The sequence below is a fragment of the Brachyhypopomus gauderio genome, chromosome 2 (genome assembly GCF_052324685.1).
Source record: "Brachyhypopomus gauderio isolate BG-103 chromosome 2, BGAUD_0.2, whole genome shotgun sequence".
NCBI classification, from domain to species: domain Eukaryota; kingdom Metazoa; phylum Chordata; class Actinopteri; order Gymnotiformes; family Hypopomidae; genus Brachyhypopomus; species Brachyhypopomus gauderio.
The window spans coordinates 42,348,154-42,367,673 of NC_135212.1; the positions used below are offsets into that span (position 1 = coordinate 42,348,154).

At 44.3% G+C, this 19,520-nt stretch overlaps 1 protein-coding gene across 2 annotated transcripts; it reads left to right on the plus strand.

Annotated features, from left to right (window-relative positions):
* The first annotated feature begins 262 nt into the window (after positions 1 to 262).
* On the plus strand, positions 263 to 18,693 carry LOC143507644 (protein kinase C and casein kinase substrate in neurons protein 3). Of its 2 annotated transcripts, none has more exons than XM_076996580.1 (10): positions 263 to 442; positions 2,572 to 2,638; positions 5,359 to 5,515; positions 5,660 to 5,895; positions 6,311 to 6,466; positions 7,647 to 7,822; positions 8,953 to 9,073; positions 13,095 to 13,168; positions 13,436 to 13,515; positions 13,980 to 18,693. In XM_076996580.1, the coding sequence occupies exons 1-10, from the start codon at positions 321 to 323 to the stop codon at positions 14,087 to 14,089; spliced, it is 1,299 nt and encodes a 432-aa protein (XP_076852695.1). In that variant the 5' UTR covers positions 263 to 320; the 3' UTR covers positions 14,090 to 18,693. The 2 variants fall into 2 exon arrangements, with proteins under 2 accessions (XP_076852695.1, XP_076852696.1); XM_076996581.1 differs by having other exon boundaries at positions 311 to 448.
* Positions 18,694 to 19,520: the final 827 nt, after the last annotated feature.

The following is a 19,520-nucleotide window of genomic DNA, read 5'->3' on the forward strand; positions in this document are numbered from 1 at the left end:
TCGAATATGCAAACGTGAAACCAAGTTTACCAACTTTTCTATAAAATTAATGCAAGGCGAGCGGGAGCTCGGGAAAGGTGGGAGGAGTCGCACGTCTGTGTTATAAAGACAGCAGGAGAGTATGCGTCTCCACAGCTGTTTTTGAGAGAGAGAGAGAGAGAGAGAGAGAGAGAGAGAGAGAGAGAGAGAGAGAGAGAGAGAGGAGAGAGAGAGAGAGAGAGAGAGAGAGAGAGAGAGAGAGAGAGAGAGAGAGAGAGAGAGAGAGAGAGAGAGAGAGAGAGAGAGAGAGAGAGCGCCACCTCATCAAACACTGACAGTGAATGAGAGAAGCGTTTGCGGAGAGGGAGGGAGTGGTGAAGTCGGCAAAACAGCAGGAAAATCAGACGGAGAAGTTTCTTTTTATAAAGAAACCTGAAACAGTTACAAAACTCGCCGGGAACAGGTAACAGTAAGTCTCTTTAAACTCTTTTCTTCACATTTGACATGTGTCTTCTCCGAGTGTAGCTGTGTACCGCTATTTGGTGCGTGAAACACCCTCTATTTCTGTCACATGCATTCATAACCTGCTATATATATTGCCTTGGTGTGTGTGTGTGTGTGTGTGTGTGTGTGTGTGTGTGTGTGTGTGTGTGTGTGTGTGTGTAAATGGTTTGCATTGCAGAAGGTGGGGAAGAGCTTAACTAAAGCACAGTTGCTGTGATACTTACAGTAAACAGTCTCATATGAAGTTCCAGGCAGTTGCAGAAGTATTAAAACAGCAGATTCTCTGCTCAGCTGCCCAGCTCATACAGAAACATGTACAGTTTAACTCCTACCAACCCCACACCAGTTACAACAGGACTACACATCCTGGTGTGTGTGTGTGTGTGTGTGTGTGTGTGCACTGAAATGGAAAAGCATGTTGTAATATAATAGTAATTAAGATAAACTACTGTTCGGTCCTATCCCAACAGGGTAGAGTCACAGGCAGATTTGTGAAACCTATTCATGGGCCACATCAACACAGAGACAGGAGTGAGTAGGCCTGAGTCAAGGGTCCATCGTTAATGTGATGGAGAGAGAAGAGGGGACAGGAAGACAGGTCAAAGGTCAAATCGATGGTTCATGAGAAAGGGGAGAAAGAGAGAAAAGGGAGAGAGATAGAGTTAGGATACAAAAAATCAAGACACTAGTCAAAACCCTTTAAGAGAGACAGAGAGAGCCTTTTGACTTTTATAAGTGTGTCTTACAAAGCTTCAATAATTCAAAACTAATTCCAAATTCTAAATTAAATGAAACACTAGTAAAAAAAACATCATAGAGGGAAAGTGTCTGGGTTTTGAAAGCACAAGACACTAGCAGGTCTTGTGATAGTATGTGACTTATTGCATTTACACAACAGTTTGCCTCAAATGCCCTGAAGCATGCAGGCTGCTCAAAGGGGTGTGTGTTTGTGGTGTGTATGTGTGTGCTTGGGGTGATGGTGGCCATGTCTACTATCCACATATTCTGGTATGGGTAATTAAAAAAATTGTAGTGTGTGTGAATCAGGAATCGCATATACATTTGTGCATGCTTGAGGGTGGGGGCGGGCTGTTGGTGATGGTGAACTTTCACCCCTGTTTATTTTGGGATGACTCGGGTTTCGAAGCTGGGCATTATGGGTGTAAACGGGAGCGGTCCATCTTGCGAATGCCTTGTGCTTACTGACTCTACAAGCCATCTCAGATCAGCTCTGCTCCACCTTCTGTCCTACAGCCATCCTTGCACTTCCATGCCTTTAACCACCTGACATAACCACCTGACATAACCACCTGACATAACCACCTGACATAACTACCTGACGTCCTGAGAACCCACCCGACTTTGAAAAACATTACAGCTGAGTTTTGTTTCACTGTCAGTCTCTTTGACTGGAGGAAAGTGGCATTCGACAGGTTTCATGCCTTGCACACGTGCTGCAGCTCTTGGAGAAACTCTCTGAGCTTTAAAGAAACTAAAGCTTGTAACTACCGCCATGCTTATGAACTCAGTGCACATCTCCACATTCCTGTGATCTCCATACTCACTCACACGTGTAGAATGAGCTGGGGTCAGACACGCATTCCACTCATATACGCTACACACCCCGCCCCTCACAAGGATTCCACTCACGTCCCCTCTGAGGGTACAGCTATCTTCTGCAGTCCCTCTAAGCTTACAGTTACACCCCAACAGCTGCGTGCCGTGCAGAGGCGGTCTTAGCATAGAGGCATGGCTAGGCAACTGCCTTGGGCCCCTCCAACTGCAGCCCACTGGGGGGCCCCCTAGCTAAATTATTTCTCGCATATTAATGTTGATGGGCCCCCTAGCTAAATTCGCCTTGAGCCCCCAAATTGCTAAGTCCACCACTGGTGCCGTGTGTGTGTTGCTTATATTCATTTAACTGTTCATTTAGTGATTATTTATTTCACTTAATAATGAATTCTTATTCCCAGCTAGGAAATGAAATGTTAAACTCTTTAGTCAGATGTGCCTGTTCAGTACTGAAGCCCTGTGAACCTGGGTTCTGACCAAGCTAAAGTTCTGATATTTTTCTCTTGTTCATGCAAGGATCAGAATGTCATCCCTCCCTCCAGAGAGTGGCCCAGAAGATGCCAACCACCAGAGCTTCTGGATGGTGAGGAGGCCAGAAGATCAGTGCTGGCCCATCTTACTATGTCTTATCTGCTTCTAGAAAAAATGCATACAAATTTGTATATTCCATAGGCAAAGATATATATTTACTTTTCAGTATATACATTCAGTAAAACCTTTTTGCCCTTTTGCAGATGTTTTAACTACATATTTTGAGTGAACTCATCAAAGGAGCACTCAACCTGGTTGTTCTGCTGGTCTTGATAAAAATCTCAGTGCATTGTTTGTGTTTAGAATATTTTTGCTGTTTGATCTTGTTGCAGCCAAACTTCAACTTTTATCTCTATGGCTGGCTCGCTGTTGCTCTACCCTCTTATTGGCTGTTTTTGTGTTCTCTGTGTTCTGAATGGATAGTTTTGTGATTTTTGTGTGTGTTGATTGGGTGCTTTTAAATGATCTGTCAGATTTCTGTGTGCTTATTGGATTATTTTGCTGTGTGATGGTGCTTCTGTGGGTTTCTTGGATCTTTTCCTCACTAACTCACTTTAGTCCACTTTTTTGTTTCGTTCTCCACTTCCTCAATCACAAAAGAAAATAGTGATTCTAAAATCAAAAGTCTGTTACCAAACCATGGGGTCTAGTCTAAACCCAGGGCAGAGTGTGGTCTAAACCCTGGTCAGAGTGTGGTCTAAAGCCAGGGCAGAGTGTGGTCTAAACCCAGGTCAGAGTGTGGTCTAAAGCCAGGTCAGAGTGTGGTCTAAAGCCAGGTCAGAGTGTGGTCTAAAGCCAGGTCAGAGTGTGATCTAAACCCAGGGCAGTTTGTGGTCTAAACCCAGGGCAGTTTGTGGTCTAAACCCAGGGCAGTGTGTGGTCTAAACCCAGGTCAGAGTGTGGTCTAAACCCAGGTCAGAGTGTGGTCTAAACCCAGGTCAGAGTGTGGTCTAAAGCCAGGCCAGAGTGTGGTCTAAAGCCAGGCCAGAGTGTGGTCTAAACCCAGGTCAGAGTGTGATCTAAACCCAGATCAGAGTGTGGTCTAAACCTAGGGCAGAGTGTGGTCTAAAACCAGGACAGAGTCTGGTCTAAAGCTAGGTCAGAGTGTGGTCTAAACCCAGGTCAGAATTTGGTCTAAACCCAGGGCAGAGTGTGGACTAAACCCAGGGCAGAGTGTGGACTAAACCCAGGGCAGAGTGTGGTCTAAACCCAGGGCAGAGTGTTATCTAAACCTAGGGCAGAGTGTGGTCTAAAACCAGGACAGAGTCTGGTCTAAAGCTAGGTCAGAGTGTGGTCTAAACACAGGTCAGAGTGTGGTTTCATCTCAGGTGTCCAGGGATGCCTTTCCATAATAAACCTGCTTCCACTAAGCAACCCTTCTAATATGTGTGTTTGAACACCCCCCCAACTCTGAATTGCTGTGGCTCTGCAGAACCCAAACTCAGACCCTCCTTCATCTGAAGCTTCCACTGCAGGACAGTGTGTCATAACCATCTTCCTGATTATTATTCAGCTCAGTCCATGGCCATTTTGCAGAGATGCTGTCTTTCTTGTCAAAGAGCCAGCTCTGCTGATGGGGTTATGGCAAGTGGGCTCAGATTGGCTGATCCTTAGTTCAGAGCAGCAAGACAGTGCCTACGTCTTCCCCCCCTCCTGGAATGGCTCTGTTGAGCTTCCGTAGCTCCTGCCGGGCCCTTTGCTATTGGTTGGCTGTTGACCAATGGCTGATGGGATGCTTTGTGTTTGTGTCAGTCACTGTTAATGGTTAACCACTTTAGTGATGTAACATAGCCGCTGTGATTGGTGTGGCGTCTGTGTCCTGTTTGTGTGTGCTGCAGTGATTGGTTGGCGGATAACACTCTGCTGTGGGTCTTGGCCAACATCATGGATTCCTCAGCTGTTTTCACTTTTTCTGAGAGACTGGTGGAAAGAGGTTCTATGCAAACCACAGCAGAGGGACTGAGAGACAGAGAGAGAGGGAGAAGGAAAACTGAACGAATGAAAGACCTTAATGACCTCATTCGTGATAGTGATATGTGAGATGAATCGATGATAACAGTGAGACAGAGAGAAGAAGAGTGGATGATGAAGGATGAGGAGAGATAAGGAGGGATGCCAGAAAAAAAACGAGGGAGCTTGTTCCAGACCCCACAGCAGCAAACAGGACACACAGTCTGGAAATGTCATTAGCCCCGCCTCCCCCCACATTAGCCTCTCGCTCAGTCTCTCTCAGTCTCTCTATCAGACTCTCAATCCTTATCTCTCTATCAGTCTCTAACAGTCTCTCTCTTTTGTCCTCCATTTGTGCATTTTAGCTGTGCTGTGTCCATGGTATTCAGTGGGGATAGGTTTCTCTCATCATGCTCTTGAACCCTGTGTTTGGTGGGGGTTGGGGGACAGCTTCCTGTGTCTCAGTCCAAATACTTTGTGCTTGCCTAAATAAGCAGCCGTCTCAGCTGTAGTCAACCCTGGCGTTACTTTGTTCTAGTTTTCTCTCTCTTCCTTTGAGCCTTGACCGCTTTATTTCTCTCTCTCTCTTTTTATCTCTGATTCTCTTTTCTGTTGCTTTGTTTGTTTGTGTGTGTGTGTGTGTGTGTGTGTGTTTCTCTTTCAACCTATTTAACTCTTACTTTTCTCTCATTTTTTTCTTTCTCTGGCTATGTCTATTCACTGACCTTTACGATTTTTTTAAATTACATTATAGTAGCCTACATGTATTTTTAACATTCATGGAAAATAAAGAGCTTAAAGAGAAAATTCTTTTCCTCTCAGCCAGGGAACTACCAGCGTACTGTGAAGAGGACGGAAGACGCGTTCCAGGCGTGTAATGACATCGTGACCTGCTTCCAGGAGAGAGCTCGCGTGGAGAGGCTGTATGCCCAGCAGCTGAGTGAATGGAGTAACAAATGGAAGCCCCTAGTGGACGCCAGTGAGTACTGCGCTTTACAAACTTGACATTAATGAACAGACCCCCTGCACTGCTGCTGTAGCCGGCCAGTCTTGATTTACTAAATGCTCTGGTAACTCCGCATCTCTCCTCTCTCTCTCTCTCACTCTTACCACCTCAACACAGGTCCACTTTATGGCTCTCTCTTGCGGGCATGGCAGTGTTTCCTCTCCTCTGCCGATCGCCTTTCCACCTTGCACTCCTCTGTCTGCCGCTCCCTCGTTTCTGAGGATGGCGACCGTATCCGGACGTGGCAGAAGGAGACGTTCCATAAGAAGCTCTTCGGAGGTTTTCGGGAGTCGCAGGACTTTGATGTGGGGTTTGCACGTGCTCAGAAGCCGTGGTCCAAGAGACTGAAGAAGGTGGTTATGAATGTGCCTGACTAATGCTTAGCTTCCAGAGTGTCAAGAAATGATTGAATTTGATTTAATAAAAATTCTGTTTGGTTAAAAAAAAAAAAAAGTTGTAAGACACTGGAAAAAACTCCTTTTTAACTTATCCCAGTGATGGGGTTTATTTACATTTTCATTTGCATTATCATGTAGTAGAGTCCAATAGTGTACTTGTATGAACACAAGAGCTTCTGTCAGCCCAGCACAGACTTCTTTGTGGTACTGCTGACCTGTGTGCAGTGCGTCATGTGAAGGGAGCATTCTTCACTCTGTAAAATCTCCATTGTTGGACACTTTAAATTAGAGGATTGGATTGAACTGAACTTGAATCTGCATCAGTAAATCCATGACTCCATCTGGAATGTTCTATCTTTGTTCCGAGCAGCTGGAGAAGGTGAAGACGGCGTACCATAAGGCCAGCAGCAAGGAACGCACGGCGCAGGAAAGGGAGACGCACGCCCAGGGCAACCCTGACATCGCCATCGAGAAACAGAGGAGGATCCAGGAGGAGAGAGAGCTCGCCCACCAGGAGACGGAGAAGGTGCGTTCTGGGCCACCTGCAGTCTGCAACACTGCACGCACGAATGTAGCTCGTCTCCTGTGTATTATTATTGTTATTATTAAGAGCTGCTCCTCTGGTCTAGCCAGTATGCTGTTGTGCACTTCACAGTGTGTATCTCTATAAACACATATATCTGTATAAAGCTGCTTTGTGACAGTGTTTAATAGTTTCAGGGTTCCTGTAGTTCAAAGTGAATTGAACTGAATTGAGTTAGATTATGACTGGGTCTTGAAAGGGCGACCCCACCTCCTGTGTGCATGTGTCACGGAGGCAGACGCTCCAATCAGCTGCTGAAAGATCAACAAATTGTGTGAGGGACATCGTGTCAGAGCAGTGATGTCACTGCGTAAGTCAGTTAGTGCACACAGCCTTGGTCTCCCCATATTCTATAATTAAATATATAGCTGGACTAGTGAATGCTTCAAATGCTACTGAGCTTGCGTAGGCCATATGAACCAAAGAAGACATTTAATCCTGTAGTGACAGGCTGTAAAAGGCCACATTAAGAAAAGCAATTGAAGAAAATAGAAGATAAGCATCCGTTAATAGACTTTCACGTCAGTACAGAAACATGCAGTGAGTATATGGCAGTTCACTACGTCCTGGATATAAGCTGTAGGCCATTAAATGGCTGATTAGTTATTGGGCATGTGGCCAAGATAATGCTAGGAAGGGGGAGGGGGGGGTGGCAGTAGGAAGGGGGGAGGAGCAGTTGGAAGGGGGAGGGGCAGTAGGAAGGGGGGCGGGACCACAGGAGGCAGATTGCTGGTGTAGGACAAGGTCCAACTGTAGCTCTGGGGTGTGGTTTGTTGTCTTTGCATATCCTTCCTGTTGAAAAGAATTCAGATCGAACTATTGTTTAACATATTGAACTCTGTTTAACCCTACTTTAAAGGTGGGCAAAAATATTTGACCTATTTATTTACTCTTTAATCATTTATTACTATTGTTGTACCTAGAAAGTAGACATTGGAATAAAACCTGCACAGCATATTAGTACCGAGCTGCACACTACAGAAAGAAACCGGTGTAGAACAGGGCTGTTTCACAGACTACTAGACAACCTTCAGAAATTGCAGTAAACTCATGGCCGTGCTGTTGTGGTCCTACAGAGTGGCTATTGTAGTGTGTGTGTGTGTGTGTTTGTGTGTGTGTGTAGGTGAGGGCCCGCTATGAGAAGGTTCTGGAGGAAGTGACACGTTATGCTCCGCGCTACATGGAGGAAATGGAATCGATCTTTGACCAGGCGCAGGAGGAAGAGAGAAAGAGGATCAGCTTCCTGAAACAGGCCTTCCTGTCCATCCACAGACACCTGGACATCACAAACAATGACAGGTGGGGCCAGCTGGTGTGATTTGTAAAGTTTCTTTCTGTCAGTTTTTGTCTCTCTCTCTCTGTTTCTCCATAACCTCCCTCTCTCTCTCTTTCTCCCTCTCTCTCTCTCTGTCTTTCTCTCTGAAGTTAACAGGTGATAGTGCTGGTTTATGAAGCACATCTCTGAGCTTTCCTAGTTTTCTATTATTGTTTTCCTTTTTCTGATATCATCCTTAGTTTTACTGATAGAAAGTTGAAAGTAGGCAAAACTTTTACACTGTGTGAGCTGACCGTGGTCTGCAAAAACTACAATGCAGTAAACCAGAGATTCTCACCCCTGACCCTGAGACTTGAGTGCAGTGTCCTGTCAGGGACTGAGTGACACGGTCTAACTGCAGTCAGCAATCAGGTCGGTGGATGAAATATCAGATCAGCTTCTCATCAACACGTCATATCCAGCTACAGTCCTGAAGATGCATGAGCTGCTGACTCACTCTGTTAAACTAGCCGTCGAGGGTGGAGATTACACCACTTTTACTACATCTTCTGTGTGGTGCACGTGGCCGTGTTAGACAGGCATGTCGGGACAGGCAGCGGAAGACCCAGACGAACCCACATGCACCGAGCAGCTCAGAGTCTCCGCACAGTAGAGATCCCAGTAATGAGTCCGAGGGGAAAATCATAAACACTGACAACAGCAAATCTCCAGCAGGTCATAACACTGATGGATCTCCACAGTTAAACGAAGCAAAGCCATCAGACCATCAGAGAATGACTCTGGCTCATAATAGCACAGGGCAGCTTCACCTACGTCTCTTGAAGTTGGTAAATTAAATAATAACCATTTGGAAGTCTTACATGCTCAAACCAAAGGGACGAGACATTAACACTGAGATGTTTCGAGTGAAGGATCAGACCGGAATACAAGTGTCATGTAAAGAAGTGTGATGTGATGAGTGTGAAGATGTGGTGCACAAACAAGGGTCTGGGTGTGTTAGTGGATCATGGAAATTGTTTCTTTTTTTTCCTGGTGATCGATAACACTGTTGAAATTTCTTTTTTTTATATATATATGACTGTAAGAAGATTTTGGTGAGTGCTCTTCCAACACTATCTAATAAAGAGCACATTTCTCCTTCTCCCCCCCTCAGTGTGAAGGCTGTATATAACGAACTCCACAACACTCTGATGGCCATTAATGATCAGCAGGACCTGCGCTGGTGGAAGAACACCTACGGGCCAGGAATGCCCACTGATTGGCCGCAGTTTCAGGTGCTCCTCCCACCTCTCGGTTCTTTTAGTCATGTCAACAATATCATATCAACAAGCAAAAACAAACACAAGTATATTAAATATAGCCGCAAGCGGCGATTGGCGGGTTCACACACCAATAGGCATTTTGGCCTCAATAGGCAAAAGGAAGCCCAAAAGGTCCTTTAGACCTAAAAGTGAAAAGAAGCTGTTTGGGTTTGGCCAGTGTGTGCTCTACAGATAGTGTGTGATGACATCTGCGTGTGTCAGAAAGGGAGACACAGAAATAGCATGGCATTACATGACTGACATGACTGGCATGACTGACATAACTGATATGACTGGCATGACTGAAATGACATCACTGGCATGATGAACAAAAGTAATATGACTGATATGACTGACATAACTGGAATGAGTGACATGACTGGCATGACTGTAATGACATGACTGATATGACTGACATGACTTATGTCTGACATGACTGGACTGACATGACTGATATGACTGGACTGAAATGACTGACATGACTGGACTGACATGACTGTTATGACTGGACAGATATGCATACAAACTATACATACATTTAGGTAGAAGTGTGTGTGTGTTTGTGGTAGTGTATGTACTCAAACTATGACAACATATACTAATACATACATACATAAGTATACATAGAAACTATACATACATATAGGTATAAAGGTGTGTGTTTCTGTGTGTTTGTGTGAGAGAGAGACAAAAAATAAGCCAAATATCAGTTTGTATGAGCATGTGTTAGTCACTGAGATATGGGTGGGTATGGCTAGGGAAGTGTCATTGTGAATGCTATAGGAAGGCCTGCTTGCGCCTGTATGTGTGTGTGCCTGGTTAATAGACACAGAGAGATCTAGGTAGCCAGAGCAATGTTTACTTAGGGCACAGAGATGGGAGGGGGAATGTGGGTGAGAGTGTGAGAGAGACTGAGGGTGTGAGTTTCAGCTTGCGTGCGTGTGAGAAGGAGAAGGTGACAGAGGGACTTTACATGCATTTTTATGCATTGTATATAATACTGCACTGTAGAGCCATACGATAACCGATTTAGATGAAACTTGACAAATTTGTTCAGGATGGGATTCTGAATGGGCTTGTGCATTTTGGTCAGAATTGGATAAAATATGAAAGAGCTTCAAGAATATGAATATTATATGTATCGATGCTGTCCATTAAAAAAATATTTAGCAGGTATAAGTGTCCTAAAATCCAAAATCTTTGGATTGTTTTTTAATTTCACACTCTATAGAGTATTATAAGACTTTGCTTGACATGATAGTATGAAAATCCTAGGAGGAGTATGAAAAGTGATGATTTCAAACTATTATTAACTGTAAATAAACTGTGCATTTTTTAATAGGACATGTAATGGGAAAGTTGTTCGCACTACTGCAAGGAATCAAAAGAGTCTAATTGCATGTTCCCAAGTGGAATTATGTAGGGGATATACTTGCTTTATTTGCAATAGCGCCCCCCAGTGGCCAATCGACACCCAGCTGGATTATGTCATAGGGGGTGTGCACTTGTCCACACCCAAGAGGTTTCGTGCAGATCGACCAATGGTAAGCCTGTCAAACGCGTGCCGATCACTGATTGGCCGATTACGTCAGCCATTTTGGAAGTATGGCATGTCTGCTTTAGGACCTGGTTTCCAGAGGCCCATAGATGATGTCTGTCAAGTTTCATGTGGATCGGCCAATCTGAGTGCATGGGGCAAATTTTTGCATGTTATAGCGCCCCCTAGCAGGTGAGGTATGGCAACCTCTGCGAGCTGCCCCAGACCCTCACACGGAAGCTGTCTGTGAAGTGCCATCTCATTACATGCAAGTTTTCTTAAATTAGAGCTCCATATGTGCAAAATTTACTATTGAATTTACGCCCCCTCATTTGATTGGCTTATACTGACTAGGTAGTGAAGAAATTAGCATTTTTGTTGGATACATTTTAAAGTTCAGACTCTTCTGAACGTTTTGATACCACATATGTGCATGTATGTGAAAAATCCAGGGACTAGTTCGCGCTCAAAGATGTGTGTGATTTTGCACATTATGCAAATTAACTCGAAATCTAAGTGGGCGGAGCTTAATGGTTGTATATTAATTGTCCTATTGAATTTAGTCAAGGAATGCATAGGAACTGGAATTTTGGTTCTAGGACCTACGGTGTAGGAGATATGGACAAAAAGTCAATATGGTCCGCTATAGCGCCACCATCAGGCCAATTTGGGTCCCTGTATGGGAATCTGGTCCTTGGAGGTAACTGAACCTTTTTGCCAAGATTGGGTTTTCTAGGCATTACGGTCTAGGCTGCACGATGCATTTTATGTCAAAAAATGGGCAAAAGAATAAGAAGAAAAATAAGAAAAATACCAGCAATTACAATAGGGTTCCCACACTATGTGTGTGTGAACCCTAATAACGACCCAATAAACGGACACATTTATCAGATATGTGACAATAAACATTGCTGATGGATATTCTACAGCTTCTTTAGTTTCTGTTGATCACTAGGCAGCACCGAGACACAATGCAGTGAGTGTAATCACCACTAGATGGCAGTGTAGACTAGAGTTTCCAAGCTTTGCTTCATCATTCCTGGTTATGATCTACAATCTGCCTTTATTTCGCGACACACTGAATACGATCCTGCCGTGGAAATCCTGATCAAATTCCGCGACAGGCTGTGCCGAAAGTTAAACTATACGATTGAGATTTCCTTGCGATTAAGAGGAGTTAAGGCTCCAAAGGCGAGTGTCAGAAGAGGCCAAAAGGCATTTTCTATGCCATCACGGTTCCGCCAAAAGCGTTTCTTTTGGCTCCCACGTGCTTCCGCTTTCCGTGTCGCCGTGCCGGCGTTTGTTTGTAGTTGTCGCGCGCACCGCACACGTCCACGCCGCTATTGGTTGTTTGTAGACGTCCGTCATGGCAGAGGTCACCACGAGATTATGAACTTGAATGTCTAACCCTGACAGAAGGCTGTAGTCTGTCAGCGGTCGTCAGCATTAAACTGTCTACCGTGACCTTGACATATTACACTTTCAAAGACCACCGATTTGGGGTTCAAGAAATCCTAGTGTCTGTCATCACGACAGTCGAGTACTGACCACCGTAGAGTAGAGGCTTCTGGTACCAGGGAGCACGAGCTAGTCAATAGAAAGGTGTAAACGCTTCACTTATATACTAACCTTTGGTAGCTGCTACTGCTATCTTCAGTCCACATTGACAGAGCTAGTGCAATAATTACAGCCATTGCTAAGTGCACCAACATACCTAATACATTGATAAAATAAAATATCAACAGATTATTGTGATAAAAAGAATTGCACAAAGTTGCAGAATCAGCAGCTGCTGAGCTGTGTAAGAAACGGGTGGAAGCACAATGCGCACTGCCTGGTGGTCCCAGACTCTGGAGTGTGTGGCCTGCTGTCAGGTAGGCATGCGTGGTTGCATTTGTAAAGGCGCTGGAGCTCATTTCTGTTTGCATTTCTTGATAAGGCACTGAAGGATGAAACACTGACTTATAAATAGAGAGATGTTCAGGAAAGTGACTATCTTGCATCACTTGGGCAGTTCTGCCATAGTTTATTTGTGGGTTTCATGGCTTTTCTTGCATAGTCCCTGTGTGTGTGTGTGTGTGTGTGTGTATGTGTGTAATATCTTTCTTTGTGGCATGTCTAAAAATAGAACGACGTGGAGTGTCCAGCCAAAAACATTTTGTTCTTCCTCAGTTTATAATATTATCCCTCTCTCTCTCTCTCTCTCTCTCTCTCTCTATCTCTCTCCATCCCTCTCTCTATCTCTCTTTCCATCCCCCTCTTTATCTCTCTCTCCATAATTCTCTGTATCTCCATAATTCTCTATCTCTCTCTCTGTCCTTGTCCATTCCTCTCTTCGTCGTCTTTCTCTCTCTCTGTCTCCCCCCCCCCCTCTCTCTCTCTCTCTCTCTCTCTCCCTCTCTCACCATACCTGTCTTGGTCTTTCCTCTCTCTCTTTCTCTCACCCTTTTCTTATAGGAATGGATGCCAGACAAGAAGCATAAAAAAGGAAAGAAAGAGGCGGAGCCTAAAGCGGTAGTCATGGAGAGGAGGTGAGTGTGTGCTCCTCTGGTTCACGGACAAACTTCAGGACACTGTTATAGTCAAACCTTAACAATAGTCAAAACAAACACTAGTGGTGGTCAGAACAGACTGGAACTGGATAAAGATGTGTGATAATACAAAGTTAAATCTCATGGTTAAGTCGGTAGTTAGCAACTTAGTGGTGTATTAGGTTTTTGGATCATGTACTGTGTTTGTAGTAAGCTTCAAGTGTGTGTATGTGTGCACGTGCACCTGTGTGTGTTGTTCTCTCTCAGTGTAATGATCGGTGGAGTACGAGTGCGCGCTCTGTATGATTATGTTGGACAAGAACCGGATGAACTGTCCTTTAAAGCTGGTAGGTGTGTGTGTGTGTGTGTGTGTGTGTGTGTGTGTGTGTGTGTGTGTTTATTGGCATGTGTGTCTTGTGTGTGTGTTTGAGTGTACATTGAAACTACATATTCTACACTACTGCAGGGTTGCCAACTCACACAACACACGCATTTGACCGTTTTCACACGCTCTCACGCCACACTTCCGATATCTCACGCCGAAAAAAAAATCCAGTTTATTTACCTCAGATCCACATCTATGATTCAATGAGTTACTAGTTCGCTATGGCGCCAACCACCGGCGATCGACAGATTGCAATATAACACTTTATATTTGTGTCCATTTTACGTTCGCCCCCCCCCCTCAACAATTTACACTCGCCACCTCCTCCAGGTTAAAATCTCACTCCAAGCGAACGTCAAAAGTTGGCAACCCTGCCACTGTGTTTGTGCAGGTATGTTCTGGAATTGTAACACTCTGTGTTTACAGGGGAGCAGTTTCTGAAGACTGAGGATGAGGATGATCAAGGCTGGTGCAGGGGCATGATGGATGGAGGCAAAGAGGGTCTTTACCCAGCAAACTACGTAGAGGTGGTGTAGAGCTACAGGCAGCACCATAGCTCCCCCTATCGCTGTACTGCCACGTTCTCTCTCCCTCTCTCGCTCTTACCACGTCTGCAGTGCTCCAGCCCTGAAGACATCTACGCCCGGCCTTCTACGCCCGGCCTTCTGACTGCTCCATAGCCATTGTTTGTCTCTTTTTTGTGTTGTTTTTATTTCACTCTACCTTTTCTCTGTGGAAGCTGAAAGGCTCTGATTGTACATAATGGTTCCCATGCAGGTGCTGAGTGATTTAGGGAAGTGTGTTCATGAGTGATTGCTTCTAAACTCCTTTCTTTTGGGGGAGAATTTAAATTTTTTCTTCATCTACATTTGACAAAATTTTGATATGCTCTTCTGTGTCCATTTCTGTGGCTTCTGAAGGGCCGTTTAAGCTCTGTGGAAGTTCCACTTGACAGTGACGTGTGGAGGTTCCACCTGAAAGTGATGTGTGGAGGTTCTACCCGACACGGACGTGTGGACAGTTCTACCCGACACGGACGTGTGGACAGTTCTACCTGACACGGACGTGTGGACTGTTCCACCTGACACGGACGTGTGGACTGTTCCACCTGACACGGACGTGTGGACTGTTCCACCTGACACGGACGTGTGGACTGTTCCACCTGACACGGACGTGTGGACTGTTCCACCTGACACGGACGTGTGGACTGTTCCACCTGACACGGACGTGTGGACTGTTCCACCTGACACGGACGTGTGGACAGTTCCACCTGACAGTGACGTAATATGCTGAGGCCTTATGGAGAGTCTTGTGCTGAGTCTAACATGCAGTGCTGTCATAGTGTTTGCGTGTGCATGCTTGTGTGTGTGTGTGTGGGTGTGTGTGTGTGTGTGTGTGGATGTGGATGATCCGATTTGGCTGGTCAGTGTTTCACACCAAAGACTAGCACCTATTCCAAGTTAGAACATTTAAGAATCTTTAAGAGTGTTAAAGAACTTTTAAGAATATTTAAAGTGTTTAAGATGGCTTTTAAGATGGCTTTTAAGATGGCTTTTAAGATGTCTTCCAGCGCTGAAAGCGTGTTATTTTTGCTCTGACCTGATTGTGCCTGTGCTGGCCTACATGCTGCTGCTCCCAGCCTCAGCAGACTCTTCACATTCAAGGCTTTAAGGCTTGTCTTTCGAGGCTCACTGTGGGGTGTGTGTGTGTGTGTGTGTGTGTGTGTGTGTGTTAGGAACATGTGCATGTCAAATGATGAGTGGGATTCTGTCAGCCTGCAGCAGCTGGGGCTTTTGGCAGCACTGCCTGTGTGGTTTTCTCTCTGTATGAGAAGTGTTACTCTAACCATTGAGGGTTATTAAATGTGTGTGTGTGTGTGTGTGTGTGTGTGTGTGTGAGAGAGTGTGTGTGTGTGTGTGTGAGAGAGAGAGAGAGAGAGAATGTTTGCATGTATGTGTGTGAGTGAGTGTGTGGATATCATAGATTATCTTACATGTTCCTTATGCATAGCAGTTGTTATATGATGCACGCAAAAGCCTATTTCTAAATGTCAGATTATGAATAAATGAATATAAAACATGACAGAATCTATTTTTTGTAATAAGTTGAATGCATTGAACTTAGTGTGGTTTTGTGGATGATAAATAGTGTGTGTGTGTGTGTGTGTGTGTGTCTGTGTGTGTGTGCGCCTGTCCCATATACAGTGTCCAATGTGTGATTTATTTTGCCTTATCTGTGTCTGTAGGTCTCTGGTGCAAAAACACACACCCTGCATACCTGCCTGTGTGACTCCATACACACAGACACAAACACCCTGCATAACTGGCTGTTTAACTCCAACAGACACACACACACACATACAAACAAACACACCCTGTATCCCCTGACTGTGTGACTGACATATAAACATCCAGTGTGGGTGTCCTGGGTTTGAGGACTGGGTCTTCTTTCTGCAGCTGTGAATCAGGGTGTCCAATCTAATCCTCCAGAGCACAGACTGACCTTTGCAAGTTCTTCTTGCCATGCTGCTGTGGCCCACAGCACCCTCAGGGGCCAGACTGCAGGGGACAGACTGCAGAGAACAGGCCGTAGGGCAGGGGCCCCGGGCCTGGGGGAGCCCCGCCTCTGCAGAGCAGAAACAGGCATCCCAGAGTCCACATGAACTCATTAAGTGGGACTGGCTCATTACATGCAGTGCTTGCCCACAGTAATTACCACGCATACAATCACATACAGGTTGTTAGGACCTAAAATCATGTTCTCGTTCATCCAGGTTGTTTGGATCTAAAATCAAATGCACGTTTTTCAGGGCAGTAATTTTAGTAGTTATTTAAAATCCACTGAACAGCAGATTCTCCACTGGTTTCCACTCAGGCTTTTAGGAAAAGGGCCTCGGGCCTTTCAGTGTTTCCAGTGAAGGTCTCGTGGGTTAATTAGGGATCCCCTGTTAACTCAAAACTTAAAGGAGGATGGTTCTGTTGACAAGCGCTACTGTCTCAAGGCTGTTGTGATGGAAATGTCTAGTGTAGTGCCATTTATGGAGTACTGCTGTCACATGTTGGCATATCTAGCACTTAGCTGTGTGTGTGTGTGTGTGTGTGTGTGTGTGTGTGTGTGTGTGTGTGTGTCGGGGGGGGGGGTCAGAAGAGGCTAATTAGTAATTATAAAGTACATTTTGAAAATTAAATAAGATAATATTTTAAAGTGCTTTACAGTCCATGTAAGCTGACGTGAGGCTTTAGTTGAGTTTTGCTTAAGTAAATGCCACATCACACAGGTTTGTGGGGTTTGTCTCTTTGTTTGTTTGTTCGTGCAGTACTACTTGACATTGTAACTGTTACATCTGCTCATTATCCTCACTAATCAACCAACTCTTAAACAGTAAACAATTTACAATGAACACATCATAAGTTCACTCAATAAACAATAAACACTTATCATAAAACCATTGAATAAACAATAAACACTCATCCTACGCAGCGACTGTTTCATATGGTCTTTGTAATATTAAAGAGGGCAAGTTGGACAGCCACCAGAGGGCGCTGTCTGGTTATAAAGTTATGGCAGCTTTCATTCGCTGCCCTTTTTTTGTGTGTGTAGTATATTACTGTTTTGATATCCCTATATACTATAAACACCCACAAACATCTGTGTGATCTGTGTGTGTTTATTTGTGTATTAGAGTATTTTCTTTTTTGGATTGTAATGTTATAGTGTAAACACCCACAAGTGTGTGTGGGTGTGTGTGTGTGTGTGTTTGTGTGTGCAACAGAGAGAGACCAATGACTCGTATTTCCCATCAATGAGACAAGCTTTTCGATGTCGGCCTGTCCGTCACTCTCCCCTGTGTGTGTTTGTGTGTGTGTGTGTGCTGAGTGAGAGATTATGTGTTGCTTTTCATATATTTTCAGGAAAATTTGCAGACTATGTAGGAAAACCAGGAAAAATTCAGCACCAGCTAAAATGGCCTAAAAGAAAGTGTTTTTTACATTTAAACTGGGTTACTGGGGTTTATGATAGAGCTGGCTTGAACTTGGTTTGGAGTTAAGATTAGAAAAATATTACTTATAGGTAGTCAGTCATGTATAAACCTGAGGACATGTCCATGTAAGAAACTAGAGTGCTGTAGTAAGAGATGTAGAGACATTCAACGTTGTAGTGAACTACAGAGTTTCCTGAGAAACAAGATGCTTCAGACAGAGGTCCTTCATCAGCTGTGCAGTCAAAGCCCATCTGAATTTGTAGGAAGAGGAGCAGGTTTATATATGGAAAGGTAGATCATAACCATTCATTCATTGATGGGGTTCTAAAAGTGTAGATCAGTTCTTTTTCAGTTTCCTAATTTCACTGTTGCCATAGCAACAACTACCAGTGAAAACATGTCATTAATGTAATGTTCTGTAGTTTTAAAATATGATTATCTATCTATCTATCTATCTATCTATCTATCTATCTATCTATCTATCTATCTATCTATCTATCTATCTATCTATCTATCTATCTATCTATCTATCAGTCAAATCCAGACATGATATAAACAGATAGTAAAGTGTCTGTGTGTGCATGTGTTTGTTATTGCTACCATCTGTGTTGCTAAAATGTGCATTACATGAGAAACCTGGATGATAGTAGTACAATTACTGTTTGTTTGTAGGTGTCACAGAAGAGGGCCCGAGATGCTTTAGCACGTAGCCGCCTTCAGTGGGCTCAGTGCTGAAACGTTTGTACATGTGAGGCCAAGACATAATCAACAATTATGAGTGCTGTCCACATTTATGTAAGATGTGTTGTGTATATCTCTCTGTCTCTGAGTGTTCACATTGTGTATATATCTTCATCTGTGTGTGTTTGTTATAGCGTACTCTCTAGTGCCATGTAGGTTTTATTTTCATGTTTCTGTCTCGTGTTTTGTGTAATCCTGCTCGTCATTGTTGGTTCCTCCTTATCGAATTGTGTATTTATACCCAGTGGCTTCCAGTCTTGGTTTGTCTGCTGTTGTACATTTCCTGTGTTGGATGTTGTACTTTGTACATTTCCTTTCTGAATGTTGTATTTCTTAGCTTTTGTTGTGTCTCTCTGTTGCACGTTCTGGTTTCCTCTCCCTCAATCAAGCATGGATTGTTAAACATGATTATGACTTTGTCTTTGTTCTTAATAGACCTTGGTCCCCATGACACCATGTGTCAGTCCTCAGCCATTTGTTACACCAAAATGATGAGAAAAGAGAGTGATAGAAAGGCTGTGACCTTTGTGACACAGTGAAGTGTGACAGAATGACCATGACCTTTCTGACACAGTGCGGGGTGGTAGAATTGTGATGACCTTTCTGACACAGTGCGGGGTGGTAGAATTGTGATGACCTTTCTGACACAGTGCGGGGTGGTAGAATTGTGATGACCTTTCTGACACAGTGCGGGGTGGTAGAATTGCGATGACCTTTCTGACACAGTGAGGGTCCTCCCTACATCTCTCTGAGGGTCTAGCTGTTTAGGGTTAGGGCCAGGGTTAGGATAGGGTGAGGGTTAGGGCTAGGGTTAAGTTAGGGTTAGGGCTAGGGTGAGGGCTAGGGTTAGTTTAGGGTTAGGGTCAGTGTTAGACTAGGGTGAGGGCTAGGGTTAGGGCTAAGGTTAGGTTAGGGTTAGGACTAGGATTGCATATAGGCAACATTCATCCACTACAGATCTGTGTGTGTGTGTGTGTGTGTGTATGTGTGTGTGTGTGTGTGTGTGTGTGTGTATGTGGATGTGTGTGTTCCAACTGTATATGCTCCCATATATCCTACATATAGGATAGGAATGGAAGAGAAACTGAGTGTGTGTGCGTTTGCATGTGTGTTTGCGTTCTGTTAGGCCACAGTCCCTTCTGAATCTTATTAAGGTGATCCATGATGAATCTGGAGAGCAGCTGAGATGAGACAGACATTAGAGAAGAAACAGGTCACAGTAACTCACTTTTTAATCACTTTAA